A 15974-nucleotide genomic window follows, 5' to 3' on the forward strand; every position below is an offset into this window, starting at 1 on the left:
AAGTGCAGCGGTATAGTCTGCATACTGAGCTTCCGGAAGTTTCCCTAACATTTGTTTAAGTTTACACAACCTAGTCTCCACAAGGTGGCGCCAGAGCTCTGTCAGAACTGGGTTGGTGCCGCCTACAGATTTATTTTATACTCTCATGCCAAGACAGTGTCACGAGCTGCCCATGAAACCCACATCTGGCTACTGACCTGTAGTTATGGAACCAGTTGATGACGGTGTTGGTTTTGAGGTTGAGCTGGGCAGCCAGCACCTCGATGGTGTGCTGGGACGGGTAAGGCTCCTGGAGGTACGCTCTCCTCAGAGCCTCCTTCTCCTCAGCCGCCAGCACCACTCGGGGTTTCTTGGCCTGGCTGAAGGGGCAGAGGTCAACGGGGGTCAGGCCCGGGCTGATGCACTCCGAGCGGGCGCCGGGGGAGTCGCCGTCCGAGGCGGGGCTCAGCAGGCCGTAGCGACGCTTTAGGTAGGCTACGACAGCAACCATGACACGCACACAACAACGGATGAAAATGAGGGAACAGTTGGATTTTTTCCATATTCAAAATGTCTGTCTCCATTTTCCAAAGGTGAACTGACATGTGACCTTAAGGTACTAACACGTATGATTTCCTACCTATTAAGTTTTTTTCCCCCAAGATTGTTACAAAAGACGATCCGAAGAGAATCATTTAGCGTAGTAAGGGTAAAACCCAACCTACACCCATACCTACACCCATACCTACACCCATACCTACACCTAAAGCATGTCATGTGGTTTCCGGCCTACCCTTTTTCTCCATCTTCTTCATGTCCCTCAGCTTGTCCACGTTGTGGGGGTCGTTGAGCCAGAGCTGCATGCGCACGAAGGGTTCCCGCCCTTTCAGGCTGAGCTTGTGCCAGGGTTTTGGTCTGGAGAGCAGGTCCGAGACGGAGCCCTGGGTCAGGCCCAGAATGCTCTCGCCGAACAGACGCTGGCCTGAAAGCACACCCACGCAGACGCTCGCTGTTACCCCCACGCTCCACCTCACTGTTACCCCCACGCTCCACCTCACCGTCACCCCCACGCTCCACCTCACCGTCACCCCCACGCTCCACCTCACCGTTACCCCCACGCTCCACCTCACCGTCACCCCCACGCTCCACCTCACCGTCACCCCCACGCTCCACCTCACCATCACCCCCACGCTCCACCTCACCGTCACCCCCACGCTCTACTTCACCGTCACCCCCACGCTCCACCTCACCGTCACCCCCACGCTCCACCTCACCATCACCCCCACGCTCCACCTCACCGTCACCCCCACGCTCCACCTCACCATCACCCCCACGCTCCACCTCACCGTCACCCCCACGCTCTACTTCACCGTCACCCCCACGCTCCACCTCACCGTCACCCCCACGCTCCACCTCACCGCCTTAAAACACGGTGGCCGGTGTACCGTGATGCTTTCAGACGGCGGTGGACTTTGTCGAGACCGAAGCGTTCAACTCACCCAGGTTGTTGTCCGTCAGCACCTCCTTGACTCTCTTGGTGATGGCATAAGTGTCCAGTTCTGGGGACATGGCCACTAGCTCCTGGATGCCCAGTGGGGTGTGGGGTTGCTGGGCCGGCAGTGTGCCCGGGCTGGGCTTGCCCACTGGGGGCTCCGCGTGCTGGGGGTGCGGGTGCTGGTTCTCCTTGCTGCTCTCCAGGGCCAGGCTGACGGGCTCTAGGGCCAGGCCGGGGTGGCTGTCCTCGGGACTCGGGGGAGGGGACGGTGACGAGCCGGCAGTCACTGGGCTTTTGTCTGCGGGTGGAATGAACACAGACATCCATCTGTAATTGCTATTAATTGTCATTCATTTTGCATAACACATCGAGCTTCATAATGACTTTAAGCCTCCGGAAACCTAAGACGCCGCATTTCTGTGATTGAAACATCCAGGATCATTAGTCTTAAGACGTTTAAAATCCGAGATTTCATTTCAGCGGTTTGACCGAAGCACTCTAAAACGTGCATGAAGGAAAACATTTCTGAAACCGAGTACCGCAACCCCAAAACGCCCCTCCTCCTCCTCCTAGGCTACGATTCCCGCGGGACCCGTGGACACGGTGCGGGACTGACCCTGTCCGTGGCTGAGGTTCGGCTGCTGGCTGAGGCCCTGTCCCAGCTGGTCCAGAAGCCACAGCTGCATGCGGATGAAGGGCTCCCTCCCCTTCTGGGTGAGCTTGCTCCAGGGTTTGGGCCGAGACAGCATGTCGCTCACGCTGCCCTGAGAGAGGCCCAACACCTGAGGGACAGCGGGCAGAGGCGCTCCATTAATGAGACACGCACACAAGGTCCACCAATCAGTTAAACCTTTCCACATTGATTATTTTAATGGAGGGACTGGAAGGAAGGACATGTATTAAGCCAGTTTTGCCTGTCAGACGATAAAAGCACTTATCAGTAAAAGTCATTTATGAGTAGTGAAGCCTCCTGCTCTCCACTAGGTGGCAGCAAAACACAACTCTGAGGCCTTGTGAATTGAATCAAAACTTCAACTACAAACAAAACTTCAAACTACAACTACAAAACACATTTAAGAAAGTTCATGGTGCTGTTCATTTGTGTGTTTAAACTGAGTTACACCTGATGTCTGTACTGACAAGACAAATATTAATAATGAAAAAAAAGAGGGTTATCAAAGCAGGATGATTGCTGATATTCTAGATGTTTGTACGCTCTTATACAACAACTGCTGGAGACGCACAAGGACTGGGAATAGGGCAAAATAAATAAGTAAAAAAACACACACACACACACAAAAGGATTCCACCAGCAATAACAAATGGGATTTAGGGAGGATAAAAACACAGTAATTCACAGGCCAGCGAGCGCAACGTGAGCGAACCTTCTCCCCAAAGATCCTCTGACAGATCCCGTTCTTGGCCAGCTTCTCCTTCACCTGACGGGTGAGCTCGATGGTGTCCACCTCGCGGTACATGTACATCTCGTACTGCTCCGGGGTGAGGGGTGGAACGGTGGGTTTGAGGGTGCGGGGGATGTAGGAGGGGTAGTAGCCCGTCCTGCCCCCCGAGCAGGGCGCCTCGCCGCTCAGGGCCGCCTCGGGCTCCACCTTCACCTCCACGGGCCGGCCCAGCGGGGGCTCCTCGTCCGCGCTCAGGGCGTCGTCGGTCGGGCCGTCGCCGTTCTCGCCACGCGGCCAGGCCCGCGTCAGGGAGGAGGGCCCCGTGGAGGAGGAGGAAGAGGAGAGCGAGGGGGAGGCGGAGCCGAAGGGGCGGGGCGCGGGGAACGCGCTCCGCTCGGCCGACCAGTGCTGGTCGAAATACGTGCCGGCCTCGCCGATCTCCGACTTGACCTTGCGGATGATGCTCTGGACGAAGGCGGCGGGCGAGAGGACGCTGAAAGGCGGCGGTGGGCCGCCCACCGAGCTGGTGGCGCACGCCACCACGGGGCTGCCCTCCTCCTGCTTGATGTAGGCGGGCACGGCGGCCGCCAGGCTCCGGGGGGACTCGTGCGGGCCCAAGCGCTCGGCGGCGGAGGGCCGACACACCTCCATCTCCATCAGGGCCTGCTGCTGAGCCTGCATCTCCCGCCGCGCCTGTTCCAGAATGTTCTTAATGGTCTCGTCCGAGTTACTGGGGCCGCCGCTGCTGTTACTGCGCCCAGAGGAGCCGCCCAGGGAGGACTTACTGTCAGCTACACAACACACACACACACACACAAGCACACTTAGTCTTCAATCTTAAACACAGCTGCTTTATATACACATATAAATATGAATACACTATTCATACACATGAATATGAATATACTATACATATACATGAATAGGAATATACTGTTCATACATATGGATATAAGACCAATTATAATGCCCTTATATCTGCTAACCTACAGTATAGACAGCTGTTTCCAAGAATTATACACATCCTCAAAAAATATGCAGTGAGAACATTCACAATTAGAGTGGCCAAGTGATTCAAACGTACGCATTCCAAACCAGTTTACATTTTACATTTACATTTATGGCATTTGGCAGACGCCCTTATCCAGAGCGACGTACATTTTTATCTAATTTTTACACAAGTGAGCAATTGAGGGTTAAGGGCCTTGCTCAGGGGCACCTCAGTCATAGCCTCAGGTCTGGGAATCGAACCCACGACCCTCCGGTCACAAGACCAGTTCCCTAACCGCCAGGCCATGACTGCCCAGTTAATACAGACATGCTCTCATCCGCCATCCCGTACATGTGAAATACATACAGTAACTGCATTACTTCTAAGCTGAACAGTAGGGTATTAGGTCTTATATAAAATTTAAAACAGTTTAGATTTACTGTATGAAAAACAGACCACACTGTAGGAACTCGATACAGCAAAGGGTCAGTACACTTTTCTTTCATCACTGAGATTTAAATCTTTTATTTTTCCAATACATTGTATGTCCATCTTTATTTCAGAGGACAACCTCAGTCCTCCTGTCCACGGAGGACACTGGCCTCACACATATCTGGGAGATGTCCTGACTTTCAGAGACCTTTATCTTCAGCCTCTCTGGGGGAGGGGCTGTGTTGCTGTGCTTAAAACAGCCCACAGGTCTTCCGTTAGTCTCACGACAGGCGGCATCGTTGTGCAGGTGATCGTTTTCAGTTTTCTTCTTTTTTAGAAACTCTTGTGTGATTTTGGCAGTGAGCTTTGGATCATCATTCTGGTATCCGCTTCTGCCAGGTTTCTCAAGACTGGGAGGCATCTCGTCAGACAGTATTTTGGGACATTCATGGGACCATCTCAAAATGATATCTCCTCAACACCTTTTGTAATCATACAGCCCCATATCACTCTGGCACGCTGGACCCCAGCACCAGGCACTCTGGACCCCAGCACCAGGCACTCTGGACCCCAGCGCCAGGCTCGCTGGACCCCAGCACCAGGCTCGCTGGACCCCAGCACCAGGCTCGCTGGACCCCAGCGCCAGGCACTCTGGACCCCAGCACCAGGCACTCTGGACCCCAGCACCAGGCTCGCTGGACCCCAGCACCAGGCTCGCTGGACCCCAGCACCAGGCACTCTGGACCCCAGCACCAGGCTCGCTGGACCCCAGCACCAGGCTCGCTGGACCCCAGTGCCAGGCACTCTGGACTGTGCAGGTCTGTCTGTGGTTTCGTTTGGGCCACTACGGCTCGCTCCATCTTCCCGTCCTCTCCTCCATCTTCACTATCAGCTTTTTCAACAGCTCTGGCATTAGTGTTGCCCCCATGTGGAGTGATGACGCCGACTCACATCTACACGCTGCCCGCAGGTCTAAAACTAAGAAAGCGCCGCTCTTCAACAGTTATTTACCAGTGTGTGTGCAATTACCACTTTACCATCGGAATATCCACTGTTGCATTGAGATTGCACTTAGGGGCATCTATTTGCAATAGTCTTTTTAAATAATTCATTGTTGATTGTGCATACGTGAAAATATTCTATTTATCAACTTTGAAATAATGCAACTCTTAACAGGTGATACAGCTTGGAATCAACTGACAAACACATGATTTGTAGGGGGTCAGTGGCTCCTGCTGAATACTGTAGTCATTAAATATACTGACATTTGGAGAGGAGGTGCTTTCCTAGTGGATGAAGATCACCGTTTACATGCTCCTGATCTTAGCCTGCTGCTTAACGTCTGCTTCAATATGCTTTTGAAAAGCAGACTTGCAAAAGCTGTGATCATTTTTGACCTATACTTTAAATTAAACTATACATTAAAATCCATGTAGATATCATGTACTAATTTCATGCATGAGGCCTTAGTGGATAATGATTTATAAGTTAAAAATGCACTCGGAATATATAGGATATATTAAGCCGAAGTTTTGTGTATATCATACGTAATAATACATAACTGTGTATTATTGAGATTCTGCTTGAAACAAAGTCCAACTGTTAACAACATGTGGCAGATGATGGATTAACACAGTACCCGAAACCCAATAGTTCATGCAAACTGAAACTAGGACTTTGTAGCAGTCTAAACCTAATTATTACTATGTTGTTTTAACTCATTTTCAAATGTTTTTCTGTAAGTAGGCAGCAGGTGTCCGTCCTGTAGGCCTGGAGTTCCTCACACACCCCCACCTGGACTAACACATGTCATCTGTGTTCTGAGCGCCTACCAAACATGTCAATTATTGATATATGTGTAGGATGTGAGTGAATGAAAAGCTCACATCAGCTGTAAATTCAATGTAATTAACCAACCGCTTCATTGTGAATTATTTTAATTACTTGATTTCAGTATTTCGGTACTATTGTGCAAAGCGCTTTGGAACACTTTGGTTATCTGTTGCCCAGGTTACAGTCCTCCTGGCCTGGACAACATAAAACATCACTGCAATCATGTTGTACTTAACAGGCACAGCATGTTCAACACTGGAAGTTTTCCAACAAATGATCTTTACATGTAATGTAATGGAGAATTAGACTCAGCGCCCCTTACCCCCTCGCTGGGACTGGATCTCTTTCTTCGCCTGCTCCAGAATGTTCTTGATGGCATCGTCTGACCCAGTTTCTGGAGTTCGGATGCGAGGAGTGATACTCCCTGCCACAGAAGGTAAGAGTAAGAAATTAGGGGGGAGCGAGATGCATGCAGTGACAGTGTGTGTGTGTGTGTGTGTGTGTGTGTGAGAGAGGTGAGGGGAGTGGGCTGGTTGATCAGAGAGCAGTTCCAAAGCTTTCTCTTTTGACTGCTAGATCAATGGCAGCCTTTGAGAGTTTGGCATCAAGTGAGGGTGCAGTAACACACAAAAGCTCCACTTTCAAAGCTGAGAAAACCCGGAAAGAAAACAGAGTTGAAAGCAGCACAACAAATACTGGGGGAAGGAAGCGGTGCAGCAAAGCTGCAGGTTTTCAGGCTCCGTACCGGAGCTGACAGGGGCACTGCAGGACCCCAGGAACACGGGGGAGAGGTCCAGACGGGAGGGGGGGTGAGGAGGACATCTGACCGTGGTCAGACGGAGCCGCCGGCCTGGCTCGGGGCTTTATGGCTCAGACATCGTCCTGCTCCACTCACCTCTCTGGCGGACCTGGATGGTCCGCAGTGCCAGGATGTTCTGTTCATCCGACAGGAACTGCTTCATCTTGATGAAGGGCTCCTTCCCCTTGACCGTCAGCTTCCTCCACGGTTTGGGCCGGGCCAAGATCTCGCTGACGGAGCCCTGGGACAGGCCCAGCACGTAGTGGCCGAAGACGCGCTGCCCGATGTTGTGTTTGAGCAGCTGTTCTTTCACCTGATAGGCGATTTCCGCCGTGTCCAGCTGGTCCTCGTCCCCGCCGCCCGAGCTGCCGCTCTCCGATTGGTCGCTGGGCATGCCCGCCTCCAGGGCCGCCTGGCCCGAAGAGCCCGGGTTGGCCGACATGAGGGCGGCTTTGGCTGCGAACAGCGCGGTGGGGAAGGCCAGAAGGGCGGCGCCGTCCTTCTTGAAGTGCGGAGAGAGGAGCTGCTTCTGCAGGAGCTGGTCCCCACCGAGCTTATCGCCAGAGAAGGGTGACACAGAGAAAGGGCGTGGGAGGTCGTGGAGCACGGTCGCCCCGTCAGGATTGGGTGGCCCTGGACTGGAGGAGGCCCGCCCGTCCATCGGTAACACCCCCGGGGGGGAGGAGTATGAACTCCCAGGTCGAGCAAGATCCTTACTGGAGGCATCGGTCTGGTCTTCATCTTAGAATACCCCAAAAAGAACGCACAAAACATTCAGCTGCAGTGGTTAACATTGTTAGACGAAGCATAAGTGAAATGTATGCAGCTTTCTGTACATTAAGAAAACAAACTTTGAGATCAACAAAACGAACAAACTTTAGGCTCCAGTTTCCTCACCATTATTGTGTAGGACTCTGGCTTTCTCCATCAGAAATTTATGTGAGGACAGGAAAGCCTCTTTGTCCAGCAACAGAGCCTCTGAAGCTTTGGCAGATTCCTGTACACACACACACACACACACACACACACACACACACACACACAGGCAGTTAAATTCAGCTTAATCAATGCTAGTGGCTGTGGGTGTTCACATCCGCATTATGGATGACGGCTAGTGAGCCATTCACTTGAGTCGCCTCAGAGTTTCCTCATTGACAGATCCGGACTATTGAAAGAGAAACAAAGGAGCTTTTCTGTGGAAAAGTGATCTCATTTCTCATTTGTCTGTTGTTTTGGGTGGCAGTGAACAACATGCCAATATGATGCGGAAGCGTTGTGGGGAATTAACCCTCAGCAACGGAAACTCGCAAATTTTAAAGCCAGTTCTCTCACCTGGGATGAACCTCCATTTGCAGATGTCAGCTTCATTGCTTTCAAAATGCTGCAGGGGAAAACAGAAGTTAAGGCCGCGTTCATTACCGCACGCAAACTGCCAATAGTGATCCATACACTCTCCTTAACAGCCGAGCTTTTTTTGTTATGCGTTTAGGGGGTTTTGTTCAAATGTACCTGAGTTCGGTTTTGATCTCCTCATAGTCCAGCTGAGACTGTAGTTTAGCCTCTAGTCTCTGTCAAACACATGAGCAGAATATCACACAGGCAGCCGATAAGGCAGCTGGAGCGTTAGAGGTGATGTCTTTTTTAACAGGGAATTTTAATGGACTCACTGCCAGGTAAGTGGGAACCTTAAGCAACACACCTGCTGTTAAGTTGCCAAGCTCCACACACACACACACACACACACACACACACACACACACACACACACACACACACACACACACACACACACACACTCACACACTCACACACTCACCAGCCACTTCATTAGAAGACCTTTACAGGCCCGAGTCTATGCATGTGCAGTATGTGTTAGTTGTTCTCTCTAGACAGGACACTCTAGATCCAGCAGGGTGCTGATTCTTATAAAAGCTCTAGCAGCGTTGCTGCTGCCTGGTAAATGTGTAAGACCTCATCATCTGAAACCACGTCCACAACTACATCAGCACTAGTGCTGTCAAGAATGGACCATCAACGAAACATCAGCGGTGGTCCTGTGGTCACCTCAGTGGGACAGAGGATAGATGTCAAATGACATCAGGCAACAAACGGCCTTCTGTACACTTAAGGCACCTGTAAAAGTGGCGTATCTAATGAAGTGCTCGCTCAGCAGAGGCGAAAAGCAGAGCGGCCTAACAAAGTGTCTGGTGACTCTATAGAGAAGAAAGGACGGATTCCTTTTCAGAGGAATATTTTCGCCAGCAAACTTGCCAACTATTTAATCCACTAGAGTTAACAGGTCCTGAGTTGCGTAGCAACCAGCGGAAGCGAAAAACAGTGCAACAAGCATGCCTGAATACCTAGACAACAAAACACTTCCAGCACATGAATAGCAAGGTCGTTATGTATGAGCAAGAAACCATGGCTCCACTCAAACTTCAAGACTAAACTGGGGTTGAAGAAGCAGGGAAGAAAAAAACAAACATTCTCTCTCTCTCTCACACACACACACACACACACACACACACACACACACACACACACACACACACACACACACACACACACACACACAGTTTCATATTCTCCCAGCTTAAACACCTCATGAGTGATTCACTGGGCACATAAGTCTAAAGCTGGTGAGAAAAATTAACTGACTTGTATCAAGTGTGATAAGAGGGAAAACGCGAATCGGTTGCAGCACGGAGGGCCGCAGCTGCCATTCCAGAACGTTCTGGCCCACTCACTTCTATGGCCTCCGCCTTGCAGGCCAGCTGGCGCTCCAGCTCGGCGATCTGATTGGCCGAGGAGTCCTGCACCTCCTGCAGGGTGAACTGCAGCCTCTGGACGTTCTCGAGTAATCGCAGTATCTCCCTGTCCTTGGAGAAGAGAGCCGCCTCCAGGGGCGAAGGCGACCCGCTCTCCTCGCGCTCCCCCCTCACCTGGGCCGGGGACGGAGAAGGAATGAGGAGTGAAGGGGAGGAGAGAAAAAAAAAACATGAAAAATCGTTTCAACTTCAAACCATTCGCCTCGGTCCACTCCTGGTGTCTGTAATCATGCTGTTTCAAAGAGTCGCTAACAAGGACCCGGTAGTGTGGGGAACGTCACTACAGTGGAGCATCTCTCTGGTGTACAGGATCATAGTGGAGACTCGTGGCTGAAGCTTCTGCTCCTTCATGGGAGAAGATCCTGTGGAGACTCACCTCGCCGGAGCTCTCGTGAGGACCACTGCCTTTAGACGCGCTGTGGACGCCGGCAAGCTGCTCCCTCAGTCTCTCTACCTCCCTCTGGGCCAGATCTGCTCTCTGCCATCAAACGCACACACACACCAACACACACGCATAAACACACACAGTCCAACTTTACAAGAGCAGTTAGAACTGTACGTAAATGCCGAGAGTAGAAATTCAGATTCAAGTATTAAAACACTACAACTGAATGAGTCCGACAATAACGTTCACACGGCAGCCTGGGCTGTTTACACCTAACACACCGCCAAGAACATAACGAGAACATAAACTCCGAAGTCAGTCAAGAAACAAGAGCGATTAAAAGGAAGTATTGAAAAGATTACAAGGATGAACAGAAAAACGAGAGAAAGATTGAGCGAGAGAGACGGGAAAGCTCTCCCTCACTCTCTCCCTCTCTCCTCTCCCTCACTCTCTCCCTCTCTCCTCTCCCTCACTCTCTCCCTCTCTCCTCTCCCTCACTCTCTCCCTCTCTCCTCTCCCTCACTCTCTCCCTCTCTCCTCTCACTCCCTCACACTCTGTTGTGCTGAGGTGAGGGTTTGTTCCCAGCCACTTACTTCCCAAACTGTTTACCTGCTCTGTCACACTTGGTCTGCTAATTAATGACTCATTTTTTGGAACGTTTATCTACAAGCTGCTGGCAAAGAGGAGAAAGAGAAATCCGCCGCGGAAAAGCGGCAGTGAGTGTGTGTGTGTGTGTGTGTGTGTGGGGGGGGGAACCAAAGGAAGCAATCAGAATGACGAGGTAACTAAATGCCTCCCCGTCGCCGTGGCAGCCCTGCGCCGCGCCCCGTTCTCAGCGGCCGCCGTCTGGAGGCCCTCCGCCCCGCGCCGTGGGAGAGGCGGACGGGTAATCACGGGGCCCCGAGAGGGCGGAGGGTGGAGGGCGGAGGGCAGGGAGGGGAGGGGGGGGTGCCGGAGAGGAAGAGGACCTGCAGGGGTGTCTTATTAGGCCCGGGACTTGATTACAAAAGGTGATTATCTTAACGAAGGCAGGATCCTCAATCAGCGGCGGGGGGAGGGGTCCCGCTCTCACCTGGTTGGCCTTCTCCAGGTTCGTCCTGAACACGCCCACTTCCTCCACCCTGGAAGACACACAAACACACGCAGCAGGCCGTCAAACAACCGCCGAGTTCTGGAAGCATCTTTTTAGTTTTGGATGGTGCATCATCGCGTTAACAGCGAACCTTGACCCCCGCGGGCACGCCGCACTCTTGAAAAGCGCCTTTTTAGTCGGCGTCGGTGCCGAGCACACGGCCTCGTGGTGAAAAAACAACCGAGACTATAGAAAGCAGCACATGCCACCGAATTTCCGAACCTCACAAAGTTGCTAAGAGTCTAAGAAAGTGGCTGGAACGAGGCGAAAGCAGCAGCAAGGTCCCCCGCCATCAAAGCCCACGAGTCACATCTACTGCGCATTATTCGACATCACATCTCGACATGCCTACACACTCCCAACAATCAGAGAGCATCTCATTTGAATAGCGTCTCGGGGAGATTATTCATAAGGTTTGTTTGAAGTTCAACAGTTTCCTCTCAGTCATCAGGGAGTTGATTTTCAAAAGGTGGAGAGGCTGGATAATGAGGAAGGCTGAAAGATTGATTAAATACATGACTCTCCGAGGTTCCTTTAAACAAAGATCCCCTCTCAATTAGAGTACGTTCGCTTAAGACTAAAATCAGGGAGATATTCTCCACTGAAGGCTCCATACCACCTTTTGAACTCTCCATACCACACTGAAGTGTGACTTTGCTCCTCTCTCGCGGGGTAAATAGACGGCTATGCTAATGAATTCCGAGGTGTGTCGGGCGGCGCCTTAAGAAGAGATCACTAATGTGTGTGTGATGGCAGGCAAAGTGCCTCTGCTCCAAAAGTCCTCACACACTCGCGCTGAGGCGCAGAAAGACGTAGAGGGAGAGAGGGAGAGAGGGAGAGAGGGAGATGGGAATTGCTTCAAGTCGCACGCGTGTATTATCTGAAAACTTTCAGTTCAATCGTGGCATGGATTAAGCGCGGGAGGAAATCCATTAGTCGAGTGTTTCTCGGCCGGCCTGCCGCGGCAGGGACCCGACAAAGCGTCCGTTTACTGGCGGCGCATATCGACAGCCCCCTCGTACGAGTTCCAGCTCCGTACGAGGCGTGAGCTGGAAACGTTATGCCTGGACGTGATGACAGGCCCGGGCGGTCTGCCGAGGCGATCCGCAAACGGAGCGATCCGTCTTCGGTTCTGTCGGAGAGCGGCAGCCAGAGCCAGTCGGGGCGGAGAGGGCTGGCGTCCCGCCCTTAGCCGCCCCCCTGTGCATCAGAGCCTGCCTAGCCGGAACAGTTTGGACAGCTGGGAGCTGCAGGGTGCACACATCTTGAGAATAAAACGATTCAGTGTGGCTGTATGCAGGAAGGAAACCGGAGACCAGAATTTGGTTCTGTAGATGGTACAAAGAGGAGTGGTTGGTGACTAAAGTATTGAGACACTTAACTGACATGTTCTAAAGCTCCAGTGGTGTGTCTTTGTGCTTCCGGCAAATGGAGAGATTAGGTAAACAAGACACAATAGAAATGACAAACAACAAACAACCAACCGAGCAAATCACATGACTAGACAGACATCACACTAGACAGACATTCCTGACACTAGACAGACATTAATGACACTGGCCAGGTTGATAGTCCATTAGTTAGGGCTTACTTGGAGTCCATTTCCTGGTCATATTTACATTTCAGCTCCTGAAGCTCTGACTGGGCTTTGCTCAGTGCTGTAACACGGAGAGAGAGATCAGTTAACCCCTGACCTTTGACACAAATCCAAACTCATCTGCAATTTCAAATGGCACTAACATGATTGGAGAGCTTTGATCTTGTCCTCAGCATGGGCCAGTTTGACAGAGAGGTTGGGCTCTGCTTCCTCCGCTTCCCTGCGGAGAGGAAAAGAGAAAGAAACCTGAAGCCTACAGCCACAGCTGCGTGAACTCTTTCATCATCACATCATGCTTTCTTATTGAAAACCAAATCTCTGATTCGGTGGCTTGTTTGGAACCTGTTGCAGAACACATAACTGAGGTCTTGCAGTTGATGAGAGAAACCTGCTCTATGGTCGGTTGTTTAGTTTGTGAAATTTATCCAAATACTAGTTTTATTGGTTTTGTCTGAGGTAGTTTTTTTAATGTCTTCTCTTCCACATTTACAAAATCTCCTCTCCTAACTCCCTCTTTTCATTTACAACATACTGGCTCGATAATCTGGTCTAAAGGTCTTAGGGTTTTCAAGTTATTAGTCTGTTGAGAGATACCGCATGTAGTAGGATCCCAAACGGATCCCTGTATTCCAAGATCTAGCACCTGTCCTGCAGGCCCTGGTGGTTGTGGAGAGGGGAGCCACTTTCTCGGAGGCTCTGTGTGCTGTTCGGGGTCATCATACGGGCCCGCCGCTCTGATGTCTCTCCCCTGTGGAGTGTGAGTGGGTCCTCTTCTGGACCTTCTGTTGGAGAGACCACCACAGAGATACTGTAAAGACCTTCTGTTGGAGAGACCACCACAGAGATACTGTAAAGACCTTCTGTTGGAGAGACCACCACAGAGATACTGTAAAGACCTTCTGTTGGAGAGACCACCAGAGTTACTGTAAAGCAGAGGCAGAGGAAGACTGGCTGGGTCTTTCTAAAAGGTTCAGTCTTCTAGCAGTTCTCTTACAAGAAGTTGGATGGGTCCTTTGAAAAGCTTCTGTTGCTTTACAATTTGATTCACATGCTTTTTGGCTGAAATACATGTAGAAATGATCTGTATTAAAGAAAATACTAGAGTGTACTGGAGTCTGGAGCTTAAAGCAGCAAGAACAACGGTTTTGTGAAATGCTAATTGATTTCTCAAACACAGACATAGTGCCGGTGACAATATCTCATAATGTTATCCATCATTCCTTCCCTTGCATGTTTTAAATATGGCTGACAGATTAATGACTAACTTGATTTAAAAGCTGATTTTATCAACAGATCAACAACAGATCTGCAGTCCTGTCAGCGTGTCTTCTGGCATAATAACCCTTCAATGGTCTGAATCACTTAAGCCACAAATCTTTGTTGAGGAAGTGTAAAATCCCTACAGAAAACCATTTGAAATCCACATTTACATGCCCTGCCTAATGGCTTTTCCTTTGTGAACAAACGAAGATTGTGAGCGATGGCTTTAGCTTCTTGTTTGACCTCTGTGGCATAAAAAGCACTTTAATCGGCCGTCTCTAGAGCACAGCGGTGTTCTGCATCGTGCTCGGAGTGCTGCGATCAGAGCAGGTGTGATTGGTGCAGTGGCCGTCGGGGCGACGGGAGGCTGACCCGCGTCGTTAAGGCACTCCAGGTGTCTCCTCCAGTGGCCCGAGATCTCCCTGACCAGGGCCTCACTGTAGCCTGGGGACGAGCTCTGCAGCTCAGCAAGGTGCTCCTCCAGAGAGTGGGAGGCCCCCAGCACCGGTGCAGGGTCTGACAGGAGAGAGAGAGAGAGAGAGAGAGAGAGAGAGAGAGAGAGAGAGAGAGAGAGAGAGAGAGAGAGAGAGAGAGGAAAAGATATAGAGAGAGGGAGAGAGAAGGAGGGAGATAGGGGATAGATAGATAGATAGATAGATAGATAGATAGATAGATAGATAGATAGATAGATAGATAGATAGATAGATAGATAGATAGGAGGAGAGTGAGAGAGGAGAGAGATAGATAATAGAGAGGAGGGAGGAGAGAGATAGAGAGAGACAGAGAGAGACAGAGAGAGGGTAGAGGTGTTTGTTAACAGTGAACTCTTTACTGCGCACAGAACCTTTTCACTCATATGTGAAATTGGTTGTTTCATTTCAGATGCTCTGATGATTCAAAGGCAAACTTAACCAGAGCTAAAATTAGCAAATTCTCCACGCAAAAGCCGCTTCCATTAGCGACCGTCAACCTCGGGCTCCTCGAGCTGCTCCCAAATACTTATCTAGACAAATCCAACAATGTAGGAGGGGATGAAAAAGAAGAAGTACTGAAAAAGAAGTAGCATTAAAAAAAGAGAAAGTGAGATTCTTTAGCACAACAGAGGAGCTGTTTTGCAATGCATGTGGCTCAGTGTGAGACCCAAGGGGCCAACCAGGAGGCTGTTTCTGCACTAACAAGTCTCCTCTGGATCATTTGATCATTTAAATTATTATGCCAGGAATCCTCAGGGGGAGGCTCAGCTCTCCACATCACAGGGCTGTTTTTAATCTTCCTTCTCTTCCCTCCTGCAAAAAAGAAAATGTGAAGTGGGGGAGAGGGAGGTTGAGGCGGCCCAGCGCCGAGCCGGGAGGAGCGGCTCTCCCGTTGTGCACCTGCCTGTGAACGGAGGCAAAGGAGGTGACACGCAGTCTCCTGCACCGCAGCGTGGAGAGAGATGAGCTCAGGGGAGCACGTGTGGGAAGAGAAGGGGTGTGTGTGTTTACACGTGTTTGCACGGGCGTTTCCGAGGCAGACGGTGAGCGAGCCCCTTCTCCTTCTCCGCCGATCCCTCATTCTTCCAGAGTTCTGTCCGTGGGGGTCGGCCGTCCGGATTGTCCGGCTGCGCGTGACCCGAAGCCCAGCCCGCTGTGGTTTCTCCCTCCTTCTCCCTCCCGCCTCTCTTCGGACATGTCACAGACCCCGCCCCTGAAGCACGGCCACTCCCACTGGTACCCGCCCTCTCCAACCTCTGCCATCGCAGTCCGGTAGCACTTACAAGCCTTGCTGTGAAACAAGACATATAAGCAACAGTACGGTGCGAGCGTGCGTGCGTGCGAGTGAATTTACACTGTTACAACA

At 51.1% G+C, this 15974-nt stretch overlaps 1 protein-coding gene across 3 annotated transcripts in view; it reads right to left on the bottom strand.

The window, feature by feature from the left end:
- Positions 1-15974, bottom strand: part of cux2b (cut-like homeobox 2b) — a 99116-nt gene that overhangs the window by 4665 nt on the left and 78477 nt on the right. For all 3 annotated transcript variants that reach the window (XM_077003459.1, XM_077003457.1, XM_077003456.1), the window contains exons 5-21: positions 14508-14651; positions 13519-13657; positions 13019-13095; positions 12870-12936; positions 11219-11267; positions 10137-10238; positions 9680-9874; positions 8442-8500; positions 8265-8313; positions 7830-7929; positions 7029-7673; positions 6456-6557; positions 2860-3668; positions 2091-2256; positions 1479-1772; positions 773-961; positions 198-474 (exon numbers count right to left, since the gene is read on the bottom strand). In XM_077003459.1, the coding sequence (XP_076859574.1) occupies positions 198-474; positions 773-961; positions 1479-1772; positions 2091-2256; positions 2860-3668; positions 6456-6557; positions 7029-7673; positions 7830-7929; positions 8265-8313; positions 8442-8500; positions 9680-9874; positions 10137-10238; positions 11219-11267; positions 12870-12936; positions 13019-13095; positions 13519-13657; positions 14508-14651 (3463 nt within the window). The remainder of the gene's footprint in view (positions 1-197; positions 475-772; positions 962-1478; positions 1773-2090; positions 2257-2859; positions 3669-6455; positions 6558-7028; positions 7674-7829; positions 7930-8264; positions 8314-8441; positions 8501-9679; positions 9875-10136; positions 10239-11218; positions 11268-12869; positions 12937-13018; positions 13096-13518; positions 13658-14507; positions 14652-15974) is intronic.

This window comes from Brachyhypopomus gauderio, chromosome 4 (assembly GCF_052324685.1).
Source record: "Brachyhypopomus gauderio isolate BG-103 chromosome 4, BGAUD_0.2, whole genome shotgun sequence".
In the NCBI taxonomy this organism is placed as follows: Eukaryota; Metazoa; Chordata; class Actinopteri; order Gymnotiformes; family Hypopomidae; genus Brachyhypopomus; species Brachyhypopomus gauderio.